General features: G+C 41.0%; 1 protein-coding gene across 2 annotated transcripts in view; it reads right to left on the reverse strand.

Moving 5' to 3' along the window:
* Positions 1 to 1892: 1892 nt before the first annotated feature.
* The window catches only part of MSRA (methionine sulfoxide reductase A), a 283999-nt gene continuing 269827 nt past the window's right edge, over positions 1893 to 16064 (reverse strand). For both annotated transcript variants that reach the window (XM_030489862.1, XM_030489865.1), the window contains exon 6: positions 1893 to 2580. In XM_030489862.1, coding sequence (XP_030345722.1) covers positions 2416 to 2580 — 165 coding nt within the window. In that variant the 3' untranslated portion in view covers positions 1893 to 2415. The remainder of the gene's footprint in view (positions 2581 to 16064) is intronic.

The following is a 16064-nucleotide window of genomic DNA, read 5'->3' on the forward strand; positions in this document are numbered from 1 at the left end:
ACAATGGGCCCATCTATGTGGATTTCTAAACCAACACACTATTTCCATGAAGACAAATAAAAAAAACCAAACCCTCAGCCAGGCTCAGACTTGAGCCTGGCTATACTAACAACAGAATGATGCTTTCTCCAAAGACTTCCCAGCTTGTTTCAAAATGGTAACTAGAGTGTGAAGTAGGAGGGGAGGGAGGCAAAAGGACGGAAGGGAACCAAGAAACATTTTATGATCACCCAAATTATTCAGAATACAAAATGTTTTGCCGGTACATTGGAGCAAATCAGGAGTTATCCGACTGAAGTCTGAATTACGCAGAGGTTAAAAATGCAGAGGGTGAAAGGAAGACTTTATTTTCCTCTCTTCTTCGCTTTCATGCCACCTCATGCCTAGGAAATGAGACAGAAATACTGGTTTCCTTGACAGTGAGTCCTAGAACACTTCAATGTCACAACAGGTTAAGGACAGGCAATCAGTTACCACAGCAACTGGAAATCCTGAGTGTGATGAGGTCCCATTTTGAGGCATCTCCAGAAAGAGTCTAACATGGCAATCCTGCCAGCAGTAGCTCCTCTCAAGCTTGCTCCAGGTATAGGTCTACTAAAAGGACAGGTTTTCTTTGGCTTTTCAGACTGGAATGAACTCAGCATTAGCTGAGGAGCAAGGGAGGATGGGGAGCAAATTTCTCTGACACGGACTTACTGCTTGTCTTTTGATAGAGCAGGCAGGTCTTCAGCAGTGAATTTACATGCCTGAAGACTGACTATCTGATGAGTGTTTTCAATCGCTCCAAGCTTGGAACAAGAGCTGGTCTGCTGCGTAGTTGTAGGAGATGTTCAGGGAGATGGTTTGGGCCTTTCTGAGCCTAAAACCTGAGCTGCTGAGCACGAAACATCAAACCAAGATGTGGAGAGGAGTGCCATGGAGAGCTAACCAAAGAAGTAAAAAGGATTTCTGTCTCTGGGTCCCCATCTCAGAAATGGCTTTATGTGCTCTGCTGCCCAGAATCGACATGCCAAGGCAGGCTCTTACAAGCTTTCCCTTAAGAAAGCACATCTGCAAGAGGACACATACGTTCTTTAAACTTAGTGATGAAGACAGTCTCCAGAACAGGAAACATGAGAAGCTCAAGCCCACACCTTTCACTGCAGCATGTTGGATGGGTAGGACAAACCCATCCGCATCCTTCCTACTGAAGCTATTTGTCCTAGGATACTCCATAGCATATACATCATAGAATCATAGAATGGTTTGGGTTGGAAGGGACCTTAAAGATCATCTAGATTCAACCCCCCTGCCATGGGATACATATAACCCATCGGATTCCATATCAATACAGATTAACTCCTATATTCCCTACATCCTTTGGCTGTAGTTTTTAGTCTCCACTCTGGGAGCCCCACGAATAAAATGATAATTTATTTTCCATTTTTCTGGCTGTCCTGCTATTTTGACTATCCATGCACTGGAGCAGAGACTGCCTGACATTATGTTTGCACAGCAATTGCCATAATGAGCTCTGGTCTTGGTGGGGGCTCCACAAGCTATTGAAGTACAAATAATTAATCACAGGAATAATTACGTTGCAGTGCGGCCAATACCAATTCTACTTCTCTGAACTGTCATGCACGGTAATACAGATTTAAAAGCCCTGGTGTTTGATTAGCAGGCTGCAGCCTTTTACAATTTTTGATACTTCCTTTTAGATCGACCCAGATATATACTTAGAGCCATGGAACACATCACAGACAACATTTTTCTTTTTTTGTAATTTTTATTGTAATGCAGGAAAAAAACCCAAAAGATTTATTTTTGTGTTTATACACTTCTTGGAACTGCATTCCAATTTTTACTTTTTCTTACTAAATTATTTCAGAAAATAGGCACTATAGGTGATATTACTTATTGTTGCGAAAATTTAATTGTGAGAGAATCACTGATCTCATAAATTCACCATTCTCAAAGACATCAAATTACAGGGTTGTGATAGTTAAGATGAGCCCAGCCATGTCTCCATGTCAAAGCTCTCATAACATGTGCAAATTTATTAACCCAAGAAAATAAACATATCTGAAGGCATTAGCTAAGCAAAGCATTTAGCAAGTGCCACCACATCCCAATTCATCCTTCTAACAGCATTTTGAGCCAAACTTTTCGAAGTTTCTCTCCAGATTACAACATTGCAAGGAAACCCCATGAGCTGCACAGAGCAAGAAGCTGCATTTGCCAACAGGCCCAATTTCTGCCTCTGCTTTGGCTTTTAATGTTGGTGAATGGGAAACTGCTCAGATTACAGAAAGCCATCCTAACAGGTTCCCAAATCTTTATGCACTAATGATGCAGGCATGCTATATCTATCAGGGTTGCCGGTCTTTTTTCAGACTCCCTAAAGCAAAATGGCGGCAGTGGAGTAAGCACAGGCTATTTCTTGATCCCAATCGGGCAGGAAAGCCCTGTTCCCCCAAGGCCACAGTATCCGCCAGGGTTCTTACTGAGGTACTGCTGATGGTAATCTTCGGCGTAATAAAACTCTGGAGCCTCTCGGATTTCTGTTGTGATGGGACCAAAACCGCCCCCTGTCAATACCTGTCAAGAAACATGATGGAAAGCCATTAGTGGTTTGCTGTCTCCTCTGCTGATGAACGATGTTAGGTTTTCTCTCAGCAGGAGCCACAGATACCTCTCAGCACTTGGACCACATTTGCGGCACATCTCTGAAAGCCCTTTATCCTTCCTCTCATGTTATTTTGCTAGGAGACATTGCGGGCACCAAAGCAGGCGTTGGTGAGAAGAGGCAGAGCACCCTCCTGCTTTAATGGCTCATTTGTTTAATTTGCTATGGCCACACATTTGTTCTCTCCTCTTTATGAACCACACCAGGCAGGGATGTGGTGCTATCAACAAAAGTGGAAAACAAATGTGAAAGGCAGAAGAGCACACTTTGATCAACCCTAGCCAGTGGCTTTGCAGTGTCCAAGAACTTCACCTAGCAGGTGCCTTAGCTTTGAAATGTGCTATCCACCCCAAATATCCTTATGCCAAGAAGAATCTCTGGGTGAAATTCTGGCCTCACTGATGTCATCAAGAAATAAGAGCATCTGGGCTCTCTTCATGGAGTTCCTACAAACCCATTCTTCAAAAAGAACAGTTCTATCATGACCAGAAGGTATTTTTAAGGCAAACAATGGCTCATTTCTGGAAGATTTGCCAATATGTGGACCACCAGCAATAATCACTTTGAAAAGATTGGGTGGGGATTTTAGACTCTAATTTCTTTCTGATATTCGCTAACTGAATTTGAAACTCCTGAAAGGTTTCTGACGGAGGGAATTTCATTTTAACATGAATTGCCATGACATCTTTCCTATTGAATTGTCCTTTCTAAGGAAACTGGTAAGCACCAACATTTTGAAGACAATTCTCATCTCAGTGGGGACATAACTTGTGCTCGCTGAAGTCCACAATAACCTAATAAACACTGTAACTGATGTCAGATTACTGTTGAAAAGTATACTTGTAGAGTACTGGATGTAGGCAGAATTGCCTAGCTATCAGCCAGACTTGACAGCAAGACCAACAGTAAGAACAAAGGATCAGCTTTAAGATTACCAGATAAATATGCGTTCTCTCATCATACTAATAAATAAATCCAATAAAAAGAAATCATAACACAGAACCACAAAAATGGAGCTGGTAGATCTACTGTAAGACATCAAGTCCGACTTCTTTCATCATGATACAACAACTGATATCTGCCTTACTTACAGCAAATATTTATTTAACTGTTTCTGAAAGATCTTTGGAGATGAAGATCCTCCAGTTTCCTTGAGGAAACCATTCCAATATTTACTATCCTGTAGAGAGTCTCTCCTAAAGCCCAGCCCAATTAAGTCCACTACTGTCATTTAAACTCACTTTGTGGTTTCCACATCATCATGGATGTGGAAAGGAAATCATTCCCTTCATCTTTACAATAGTCTTCTACATCTTGGTGGCTGGGCAGAGAGAAAGATAACATGTAATGGAAACAATGCTTCCTCACAGGATTAGCCAACACTTAAATAATAGGTGAGGTGATTATTTGGGACCAAAAAGTCTTCAAATTTCCTACAGCAGGGTTTTCTAGATCCTACCTCAGCACAGCTAAGTACTGGCCAGAGTCTGACACCAGTTGCTGGACTTTGTAGAGCATTAGTCTGATTTATTCTGGTAATTTCACTGCCTGGAGGTTACATTTTGCTGTATTCAGTTTTCAGTCAGGAATGGAGTAATGAGATCAGCACAAAATCCGTGACTGACCTGTCTGGAGACCCCCTAAATTCTCAGCTCAGGTTAGGAAGATGCTGACTAGTTAATTCACTGTATGTGAACACAACAGCGTAACAAGCCAAATTTCACAGGAATCTGGCCTTATTTCCCCATGTAAAATTACCAAACAGTGTTTTTCATCTTTGGGACAGGCTTTTTCCTAAAGGAATCAGATTATTTACACGTCAGATGTGTGAGCAAAGAAGATAAAAAATGTGAATATATGTATGTGTGTATATCACAACTCATTGGCAACAACTAACACAAAGTGTCAACACAACTGCTTTTAGAAAGCAGCATTTCTCTTACTTTCTAAACTTCCTAGCAAAGAAAAGCACTTTTAAAATTATCTTCGCTCCAGAAAGATGGCACAAACTCTGTCATCATGGGCATTATTCATGTACTTGCGGCTGTAAATGTATGTAAAATTGGCTTCCCCCCACCTTAACTGAGTCATGAGGATGCTGCTGGAGGGATAGATATTTTTCTACTGTGCAAAACAGTATTCGTTACAGATTTTTACCTGGGACTTTCCATCACTGGCATAATTTTGTCAGTTAGAAAATCCATTCTGTTCAATAACATACCACAAGAGGGCATAAACATCATTTATCCCTCTCAGAATTACTAACAGTCTATTAAAACACTGCACGCTGAATAAAGCAGAAGCCCAAGACAACTCATTATATTGCACTTTGGTCATTAGCAAAAGATACCAGCACTGTTGTCAGAAGCAGCGGGAACCCCAGGCGCCGACACTCTGCCAAACACTACCTTGAATGTTTTGATTTTAAATGGGAAAATATTTTTCTTGCACTGACTGCGTCGATGCAAAGATAAAAACATCACTGGGAAAGATGATGAAGCTCATGATGTGCTGGCTCCGGCAGGTGTAAATCAGCCCATTCTTGATTGATTTCCTGCCGCCGAGAAAGATATAATTTGATGATAATCCTGTCTAGCAGACTTTTTAGTCCTCACTGTCTCAAAATTCCCAAGCCATCCAATGTGACCTCCCGTTACCATGCTGCAGCCAAAAGGGCTACTGCAGCCTTTGCATACCGAAATAGGAAGAACCAAATAAGAGAGAGTGTAATTAACCCTTGGGACCTTTTATTCAGTGCAGGACATTTTTTAGGCACTATTGGATCTTTTTCTCCCCAATACTGCACTGCATTTGAGAGAAATAATTCATTAATTCATTCAAGGGACCTGTGTGGCTTTTGTCATAGGAGAGATCATACTAGAAGATCACAATGATCCTTTAACTGATCATCATCCAGCACAAAACACCTAGAAGGTTCTACTGGTGAGAGGCCAAACCAAACCAGAATCCAAATCTCACCCAGGTGTAGAGGGGACATGACCAGCTTCATATGTTGGGATAGGTGCTAGAGCCGGAACATGTTGAAGCCATCACTGGGAACCTCAGTACTACTACTATTTTAAAACCCCTCTACTTTCAGCATGTAAAATACATTGTGTTTGATGAGTTTCCTAATTTATTATAGCCTGTGAAAGTTTTTTCCTGTTGTTTGCTTTAAACTTCTTGCCTGAGCACGTTATTACATCCTCTGCTGAAAAAAAAAAAAAAGCCTTATTCACTCCATAGCCATCTTGACTTTACACCTCTGCTTTAATTCTGCTCATTCATTTCTTCAGCAATCTTCGCAGGCTTAGACTCTCTGCTTCACAACTCAGGTCAGCCCTCTCACCCTTATCTGCATCTTTTCTACTTCTATTTTACTGCTGCATTGAGATGGGGTGACTGGAATTGCACTCTATTCAAGATCTCCACGGATTTATTCAGTGGTGTACTTACATTCTCTCTTTTATTCTCCATCTCTTTCCCAGCAATTCTTAGCATTCCACTTGCCTTTCTGACCTCTGCTGAGCACTGAGCAGATGTTTTCAAAGAACCATTTGCAATGATGCCAGAACCTCTTTCGCGGGCTAATTTAAACCCTATCATTGTGTCTGCACTTGACTTTTATCGACATGGAATTTCAGCAGCTATCTTATTGCCCAGACATTTGATATTGTCAGATTCTTCTGCAACTTTTTGTAGTCATGTCTACTTTTGCTTACCTGGAATAGCTCTATACCATCAGCAGATTTTGGCACGTCACTGACGTCTGTCTCCCTTTTCCATCTCTTTTATAAGCATATTGAACTGCACAGGTTCCGAAGGCAGTAACTGGTAATCCCCCTTCACTGCAAAAACTGCCCAGTTATTTGTATCTTCTCTTTTCTATCTATAACCAGTTATTCCTTCAGAAGAGAAACTTTCCTCTTATTCTAGAGTGCCTGTCTCCCTTTTATGCACCTGGTCTCTTCAAAAAACTATATTATATGTGCAAGACACAAATTTGCTCTGCTCACATCAGCTCTTCTCTGAAACATGTATTGTATGTGTGTCTACCAACTTCTGATAACTCAAGCAATCTGCAGCAGAAAACATCAGACCTAACTTGTCTATAATTCTGCTGGGTCATCTTGGAAATACCTTAAGCACAGAATCAACCCACTTTTCATTCCTTCAGCAGCAGGGCCAATTTAAATCACAGCTTATCACGCTTACAGTGATGCTAGTGTGCAAGCAACTTCCAGCTTAATTTCTATTCATACCCGAGGCCGACCAACACCTGATTGCACTGACCTGCCACTGTTAATTTCAGTGATTTCCTCTGAACTCTGTTTGCTATAGCTTGAACTTGAGACAGGTCCTTAAAATTGCAACTATTATCTGCTGTGGGGAACCCCCCAAATTACTCCGCTGTGGACACGGACTTGAGGAATTACGTGGGTTTCTGCTATGGTATTAACTGTGTCAAGTCCTTCATGGACAGCTCAAGCTATGCAGATGCTTTGTCTCCAGAACTGATTCCTAAAATGCTCAGCTATCCTAAGGAAAATGTATTTGTTGATTAGTGAACTGGAGCAATTATTTTAGATGCAGATTTGCACCTATATTTGGACTTGTACAGCACATACTGGGAAGAAGTAGTTTTCCTTCTGGTGGCACCAAGACTGGAGATGTGCACTGGGGCACTGTTTAGAGCACTTGCACCACAGATACTGGGCCATTAAGTAGCCAGTGCTACCAGCCCCATCTCTGCTGTAGTGAGGGGGTCCCATGGCATGTAAATGCAGTTAGAAAGATTTTAAGGGATGTCCTTAAGAGACATCCCTTGGATGAGATGGTATCATCTTATAGATGTTTTTGCTTTCTAACTTGAAGGCCATGCATTAGGTCACTGGAACACAGCAGAGTTCTCTATGTTATTGAAATTGGTTTGTTCCATTGGCAGCGATTCACTTCAGTTGTGCTAGATGATACGAAATGCTGTCCTCAACAGGGGAGACTATATGGTAGACTGCCAAGGAATAAACCAAATCAATGTAACCTCAGAAGGTTGCTATTCACTTACTCCCAAGCAATTCTAGCATGCGATACTTCTGCACTTTGATTTGCCCTCTGAACTGACAGTAATTGCTGCTTCAGCTTTTTGTAGCCAGCTGATTATATTGAGCCAAAGTATGTCAAAATATTTAATCATTTGACATTACAGCAAGGCAAAAACATATTCAAGGTGTTTGGCTCCTTGTTTATATTCAAATGGAAGTAGCTAATACTTGTAAAGTGCCTTAAGAATTTGGAATGAACAGTGCCAGAAAAGCATGATTCCCTTGCACTCCCAAATATTTGAAGGAACAGGCTCCAGACACTGACACTTTGATATGTTGTGCTGAAAATGCATGATTCATGGAAGTTTAGAGAAGGGGTTATACTCACTTCAAAATCTGAAAAAGAAAAAGACTTTAAAATTGGTTTTGGTAAATAAAACAATTTAATTTTTGGAGCAGATTCATTAGTAAAGTAGTGGAATATTAATTGGTTTCAAGCATTTTGTGGCTTTTAATAAAAATAGCATCATCTGTATCGATCAAATACACACTTTAAAAGCAAGTTTACAGCCTGTACTCTGGCTGCTGCAATTTCCAGTTTGTCTCATGTCTTAGCAAGCTACACGAAGCTACTCCATTTCAAATGCCCCCCCTAAAATCACTGATATTGAAAATACCACAGACTCGATCCTCTGTAGGATGGGATTATGTGTACATCCTAGATGCATGATTACTGTGATATTTTTAACTGGAAAACATATTAACTGACTTTTTGCCAAGTTGGTAGAGCAGTTGCTGGCAGGCTTGGAAGCAGAAATTCATCAATCCATGCTCACTTGGTCCAGAGTACCTAACTTTGGTCCAGAGGAACTAAACCAATGAGTAGCAATTGGTTTAGTTCCTCTGGACTCAATAATGTGCAATTAAGAATGTTTTATTTTCTCCTTCATTTGCTAAGTGTCTTACAGACATACCTCTCCCTTTCTGCAAGACCACCTGCTCTTCGGTATCACAACTCAATGATGTATTATTTTCAATTGCCTCCCTTGTGCTGCCTTCAGCTGGCTGGAGCACCTCACCGGGAAACACTCAAGTGTTAAATATTAAATATTAATATTAAAATCCAGTTTGTGTGTGGCGTCCAGTCTTCTCTGGACACTTCTCTATGTCACTTACTGATGTTGGCTTTTCCAAACCACTTGATGCCAGTGACCTCTACAAAGCCCTGGAATGGGCTGAAATCATGTGTGCTGGTAAAATCTGCATTCACATCCATGCAGGTGACCTCTTTTGGAAATTGTGTGTTTAAGACGGGAAGAAGGATCCTGACAAGGAAAAAGTGGGGGCAGTGGCTGGCAAGTGATTAAGTCTAACCCCAGCTACTGCACTGGGCAACAGCATGGGCTGGGACAGAACTCCATGTTCTTCTGTTTCAGCTACCTCCCTGCACAGTGGATTCAATGATATTGATATATTTGATAGGTATTGCAAGAATTGATTAGCTAATGTTTTGCACTGGGCTTTGGAGTACTACGTAATTAGCTAATGCCTGCACACAATTTTGGAGTGCTATATAATTTCTAAGTATTATTAATAACCTTGCAGGGAAGCTATCAAGTTTCAGAACTCACTTTGTAGCATGCCTCCTAGAAATTGGGTGAGATTGAAACCGGGTATGATTGAATTATGTTGGTATAAATTCTGCATCGTTCATAGTGTGGGCATATGGATCTAAGAGAAGAAATGGTGGAACCCACTGACTTTACAGCTTTCTTTGGTCTTTGCTGTGGTAGAAAACAAGCTGCTATGTAACTACGTGATAAATCTGAAGACGTAAATATCCTGCAGGGACTACACATAACCTGATCAAAGAGGAGAAATGGTGTTACATGGACCTGCTGGAATTGTTCATACAAATGCATTCTTCCAGTGTGGCACAGAGAAAATCCAGATAAGAAGGAAGTACAATAGAAACTTAGAAGAAGGTGGTGCAAAGTCTAAGCTGAAGAATTTTTATTCTCATCTATAAAACTGCATAACTGACTTTCTCAGAGCTTTTGCCTATTGACAAAACCCACACATAAAACAGAGCACATCACATGAATCATGTAAACTGAACCTAACTAGAGACACAGCTTCACGAGCCTTAGGGGAAAGCTGAATGTATACATATAGTTTGTTCTATTGGTTTGAAGATCTGCTTACTCTGAAATGCTTTTCTCTTAAATACTTAGCATGAAAGAGGCTGTTTGGTCACTCATTCCTGCCAGAGTGGAAAGAATTACTGGGCTTGGATATAAATCAGACCTGCCAAGGTAAATCACAGTTGGACGATAGCCTAGCTATTAACATATCTGAGGCCCCAAGTGGTTATGCTCAGAGGGTCTAGGAAGGATCAGGAGTGGAGTTAGTCTGATATTTCCTACTATTTTACATTAAGTGTACTTCCTCGTTGCCCACAACAATCAGCTATGCCAGATGAAATGGCAGATTAATACAGACAGACTTCTTTGTACATTCTAGCAATGGGAAAAGATGAACATTGAATTTGTCCTAAATTGTATTTAATAGAAGTGACAGCAAAATAAAATCTGCAATTCTATTTTTTCTTCTTGGATACTGATCGTAGAAAGGAAGTTGTATCCTGCTTTCCATCATATCAATCTAATTCTGGATTCAAAGCTTTTGCCCCAGATACTGATTGGTATAACAGGATAAACTTGACCCACAGTCTTTACAAGCTTGACCTTCAGAGTAGAGCTTCCTGAACACCCATCCTGCCTTCTCTTGAGGGAAGAAAGATGAAAGTGAAGAATGGCACCAGAGGGCATTTAGGAGGTATAGGAAGATAACATTAGCAAAGATAAAAGACATCTTGCTCAACTAGCATCTGGGAACTAATTAGGTGTTGAAGGAGCCATTGAAAGAGATGGAAATTCTGTTTGTCTAGCCAACTTTAACGCAGCCAAACAGCCTTTTACTGTACATCCTGCATGGATAATTTATGATGGCTAAGAAAAGATATGCCCTGTTCTGACTTTCAGTGATCTAAAGCTAAAATCTATTCCGCGGTTTGAGACAGCAGACTGTTCTTCACTAAGCACTCATCCATTACTCTCATATTGTTGAAATGAAAAAATGGCCAGGTCCAAATTGAGATGGGGCCACCAATAAGAACCCACATAGTGAGCAGTGAAGCTTAGTGCAGAATCTTCCAAGCTGTTGCAGGCCAGAACTGGTATCATAGAATGGTTAGGGTTGTAAAGGACCCTAAGATGATTTAGTTCCAACCCCCCTGCCACAGGTAGGGACACCTTCCACTAGACCATGTCACCCAAGGCTCTGTCCGATCTGACCTTGAACACTGCCAGGGATGGGGCATTCACAACTTCCTTGGGCAACCTGTTCCAGTGCCTCATCATGTGTTTCTCCACATGATGCAGTCCTGAGCGATGCTGAGGAGTTAACTTGGGTCCATAAGCAGTGCAATGGTAAGATCAGGCAAATCATGCTGCCTGTGAGCAGAAGAAAACACTCCACATATAAATACTGTGTTGACAAGACTTTACCACATCCATCAACTCAGTTATCTCTGAACAATGCTTTGTTACAAAATGAAGACTAGGATCTGTGATGCAAGGTACTCCCTTGTGTATGTATCTTTTGCAATAATTGGAACTCGCTCCAATTCAGGGGAGTTGCAATGTAGAAGTAAAAATGTTCATTTCACATATTTAACGTAGAGGGCTCAGTTCTGCTCTACCGTTACATTGCCATAATTTTATTTTTCTTACTGGAGTCAACACTGGATTTATATCAAGTATTTCTTCCACAATATATAAGCATGACAGTTTCTCAGGAAAATATGTAAATTTTTAAGAGAAGTAAACAATTTATCTTTTCCTAAACTCATTCTGAAAAAATCCATAAATTATTTCTGTTGTGATTGGAGGAAAAGACTTTCAGACAGAGACCAAGCATGAATATTTACCTCTGAAATCATAAAAATTGGTATACTGGAATATCTGAAAGAAGATCCCTATAATGGAAGTTGTTGGGCAAGCTGTCATCTCTGCCACTTCTTTTGCCCCAACAACAAGCTCTGTTCTTCCTTTCAGTCTCTCACGACCATTAGTGGGCAGTCCTAAACCATCTCATCCCCAAAAGCTGGGAGATGATTTGCATTGTGCTGGCCACCATCTTCAGAAGATAGAGATGTTTGTGGTAAAAGCCCTGAGCCTGCTTTCTAGAGCAGCAGGAGTATCACCCAGCTGGCTTCTATCCTGGTGACTTTCAGCAAAACAAGCACTTCCAATCTCTCTTTCTGCTTCTGTTTCTTATTCTTTAAAATGGCACTAATGCTACTTATCCTTTTTTATTCCAGCTCTGCAAGGTACGCACTGATTCTTACAATGGCCATACGTGCACCACTTGGCACAACAAGGAGCCTGACCAAAGTTGCAGGCTCCAGTTGCTGCAGTTAGCACAAATATAAAGAAGGTTATCATACAGTATGCTTCAGAGCTTCTAGGTAAGCTGAGACCTCAAGGGAAACTCTGGATGCACTGAGGCCAAAGGGATTTTGTCAATACTGTTCGTTAAACTAACTTTCATGCAGCCACAAGAGGATATGATGGAGTGGAGCATAACTAACCTCGAACGTCTCCCACTAGACTCACGTACTAAATTAGCTGCTGCCACCATTGAAATAGAATCATAGAATGGTTTGGGTTTGAAAGGACCTTGAGATCATCTAGTTCCAACCCCCCTGCCATGGGCAGGGACACCTCGCACTAAACCATGTTACCCAAGGCTCTGTCCAACCTGGCCTTGAACACCGCCAGGGATGGAGCATTCACCACTTCTTTGGGCAACCCATTCCAGTGCCTTACCACCCTCACTGTAAAGAACTTCTTCCTTCTATCTAATCTAAACTTCTCCTGTTTAAGTTTGAAGCCATTACCCCTTGTCCTACCACTACAGTCCCTAAGGAAGAGTGCCTCCTCAGCATCCTTATAGGCCCCCTATACTTTCAGTCCATATTGCCGTCTCCTTATAGAAGGAAAGATCTGAGAGAGATCAAACACGGACCTAACACTCCTAACAATTTACAGCAGAATTATTTGTTATGCTATACCTTAAATATCCAAACAGTATCATAGAATCATTTATGTTCGAAAAGACCTTAAAGATCATCAAGTCCCACCATGGACCTGCATTAACCCAGCACTGCCAAGTCCACCATTAAACCATGTCCTTCAGTGCCACATCTACACATCTTTTAAATACCTCCAGGGATGATGACTTCACCACTTCCATGGCTTCCAGTTCCAGTGCTTGACAATCCTTTTAGGGAAGAATTTTTTCCTCATATCCAATCTAAATCTCCCCTGGGTCAACTTGAGCCCATTTCCTCTTGTCCTATCACTTGTTACTTGGAGAAGAGACTGGCCCCACCTCGTTTTACAACCGCCTTTCAGGTAGTTGTAGAGAGTGATAAGGTCTCCCCCGAGTCTCCTTTTTCCCAGGCTAAACACCACCAGTTCCCTCAGTCTCTCCTCATCAGACTTGTGCTCCAGAACCTTCATAGAATCATATCATCAGAGAATCATAGAATGGTTTGGGTTGGAAGGGACCTTAAAGATCACCTAGTTCCAACCCCCTGTCATGGGCAGGGACACCTTCCACTAGTTGAGGTTGCTCAAAGCCCCATCCAACCTGGCTTCACCAGCTTCACTGCCCTTATCTGGGCATGCTCAGGCACCTCAGTGTCTGTGTTGTAGTGAAGGTCCCAAAACTGAACACAGTATTCAATGGATGGGCTCATAAGATAAGTCTTGTGCTCAAGTGCAGCTTAAGGGGATGGGATGCTAAAGTTTGTCCCTGGGAAAGGAAAAAATCAACATATTACTCTGGTTTTCTTCAAAAATAAGACTTCATTTATACTACATGTATAGGCCAGGACTGTATGCAACACAGCACAGCAAAGTGTTTAAAACTGCGTGGGTAGTCTGTCCTTGTCTTTCCCATAAGATAAGCACAGAATGGTATAAGAGGAGCAAAGAGCCTTGGCTACCTCCCTCAGGCATCAACAAATAGAGAGGATATGGATCCAGAATGAGACTGATGCAGATACCATTCACAGCCTGACCCATTGCATGTCAAATGAAACATAAAACTGAGAAGATTCCCCATGGTGAAAAAGGCAGGGGGAACTTCTCAGCAGCAGATCTCAAGGGTTAGTGCAGCTAAAGCTCTACGAAATTTCTTACTAAAACACCCACTTTGGTTTGAAATGGAATCCGTACTCCTCTATGCTAAAGCGTGTGTTGTCAGACAGCTGCTGCATTTCTAGCCTGGGTCTTTCCAACTTCTCTGTCTGACCAACTGAGTTTGCTGGAATATTTTCTGGATGTTTCATCTGTGTAACAGATCACAGACAGGTCGACCACTTTAAAGCTATTTGGAACCTTCAGGATGACAAATGCATAATTACTACTAAAATTATACTTGAAATGGTTACCAGAGAATACAATTCTAGCCCATACCAAGGACTGAGAAGTCAAGAGGAAATGAACAGAGCATGTTTTAATCAGAGGATAAGTAGTTTTCCAGCTACTATAAATAGAAAAGGCTGCAAGAACGCATCCAACAAGCAGAAGAAAGTGTGAGGAGGGTAAAATTCCACAGTGTTTTGGCTTTGGACTTCAGAAGGTAGTGAGTATGAGATAGTGTGAAATACAAAGAAGCCTTTGTTGTTTACATCTGAAGTTTAAAAGTGGCACAGTGTGAATAAACAAAGGATGTTCCATGAAACATTGCAGCAGTGATGTATTCGCTCCATTTGAGTTCCAGAAACAGCATGTAAATAGAGGCATTGCCTTCTTGTTTAAAAAGAGAAGGAGGTAAACTTTAAAGCTTGCCTTCCAGAAAATCTCATTTACCCAGATCTTTAGGTTTTTGATATGCTTTTAAGTGGTAGAAAACACGAGAGCTTAATAAGGCTAAGATCTGGATCATTCAGCATTTGCTTTCAGGTTGGTTAAGCTTCTTACTAATGATACTAGTACACATGCTTTTGGAAACCTGAATTAGCTATTTGCTATCTTTTCTGGGAAAAAGAAAAAAGTTTTACTCTCGAGTACTGGAATAATATCAAGCAATTTATTTTTTGCGTAGGTATGAATACACCATACTGCCATGATAGTTCCATGAGTTAACTGATTATTTTACAGGAGGATGCACTATGATCGCTGATATGGGCAAAATCTAAAGATTCAGTTAGATATTCAGAATGATACTCCATGTTAACAAGTTACGCAGCATTGAACGTGATTCAAGTTATGGAGTCTGTACATACCTTTCAATGCAATGATCCCCCCATATTTGACAAATCTTCAATCAAATTTGATTTTAATTCAAAATATTTTAACCTATTCCTATGGCATAGATAGAGGGTAACTTTTGATGAAGGTAAAAAAAAATTGTTATGGTTTGAATTTGCTGTATGAGAGATCTACACTGGAGCCAGTAGATGAAAACACCTTTTGAATAAACATGTACAATGCGGGAGTATTTCCATAGAGATCAGTTGGGTTTTCTTATCTGATGCTGAAACCAACTGATTTCACTGCAGAAGGCAGGGTAATGCTGTCAACCATATGCTTTGTCTTTACTGTAGTGAACCCCATGTATGGAAGGTGGCTCAAGGTACCAGAGAAACGTTCAAGAGGTTGGCAGGTTTTATAAAAGATGAGTCCCCATCCCACCGGAGTGGCATCTAAAGGACAGAAGATGCCTCTTCAGGACATCATGAACGTCACCGTGACACATGTGCATTGGACAACAGAATTCAAACCCAGCAGTCAGTCCATGTACCAAAACAGGTTCCCATTAACCTAATAAAGCACTAAAGGTAAATGGGTATAGCTGGGATCAAACAGAAGCTACTATATCCAGTGTCACTCACTGATAGGTCCACGTCCAAACATACACTCCTCTGAAACCAGCTCCACAAAAGCTATCTAGGAAGAGCAAACTAATTTCTATCCATCTACAGACTCTTCGGTGAAGATTTTGGTATGGACTTCATTTGCATAGCAAGCTGGTTTACCAAAGAAAATCTAAAAGATTTGAGTTATTCTTCAGTCATTAATATCCACTTCTTGTGTGAGTGCCCTCAAAAGCAGATGGCTTCTGCTTACAAGCCCAAGGACTGAAAGTGCAATGATACTCCTGAAATATGCAAATATGTGGCAAAGAAGTCAAACTTTGGATGCTGACTAGAGCAGTAAAAATAAGACCTTCACCCTTTGCAAATCAAGTTCACTTTGACAGCCCAAGCTCTCTGCATA

The sequence above is a fragment of the Strigops habroptila genome, chromosome 6, assembly GCF_004027225.2.
Source record: "Strigops habroptila isolate Jane chromosome 6, bStrHab1.2.pri, whole genome shotgun sequence".
Lineage (NCBI taxonomy): Eukaryota > Metazoa > Chordata > Aves > Psittaciformes > Psittacidae > Strigops > Strigops habroptila.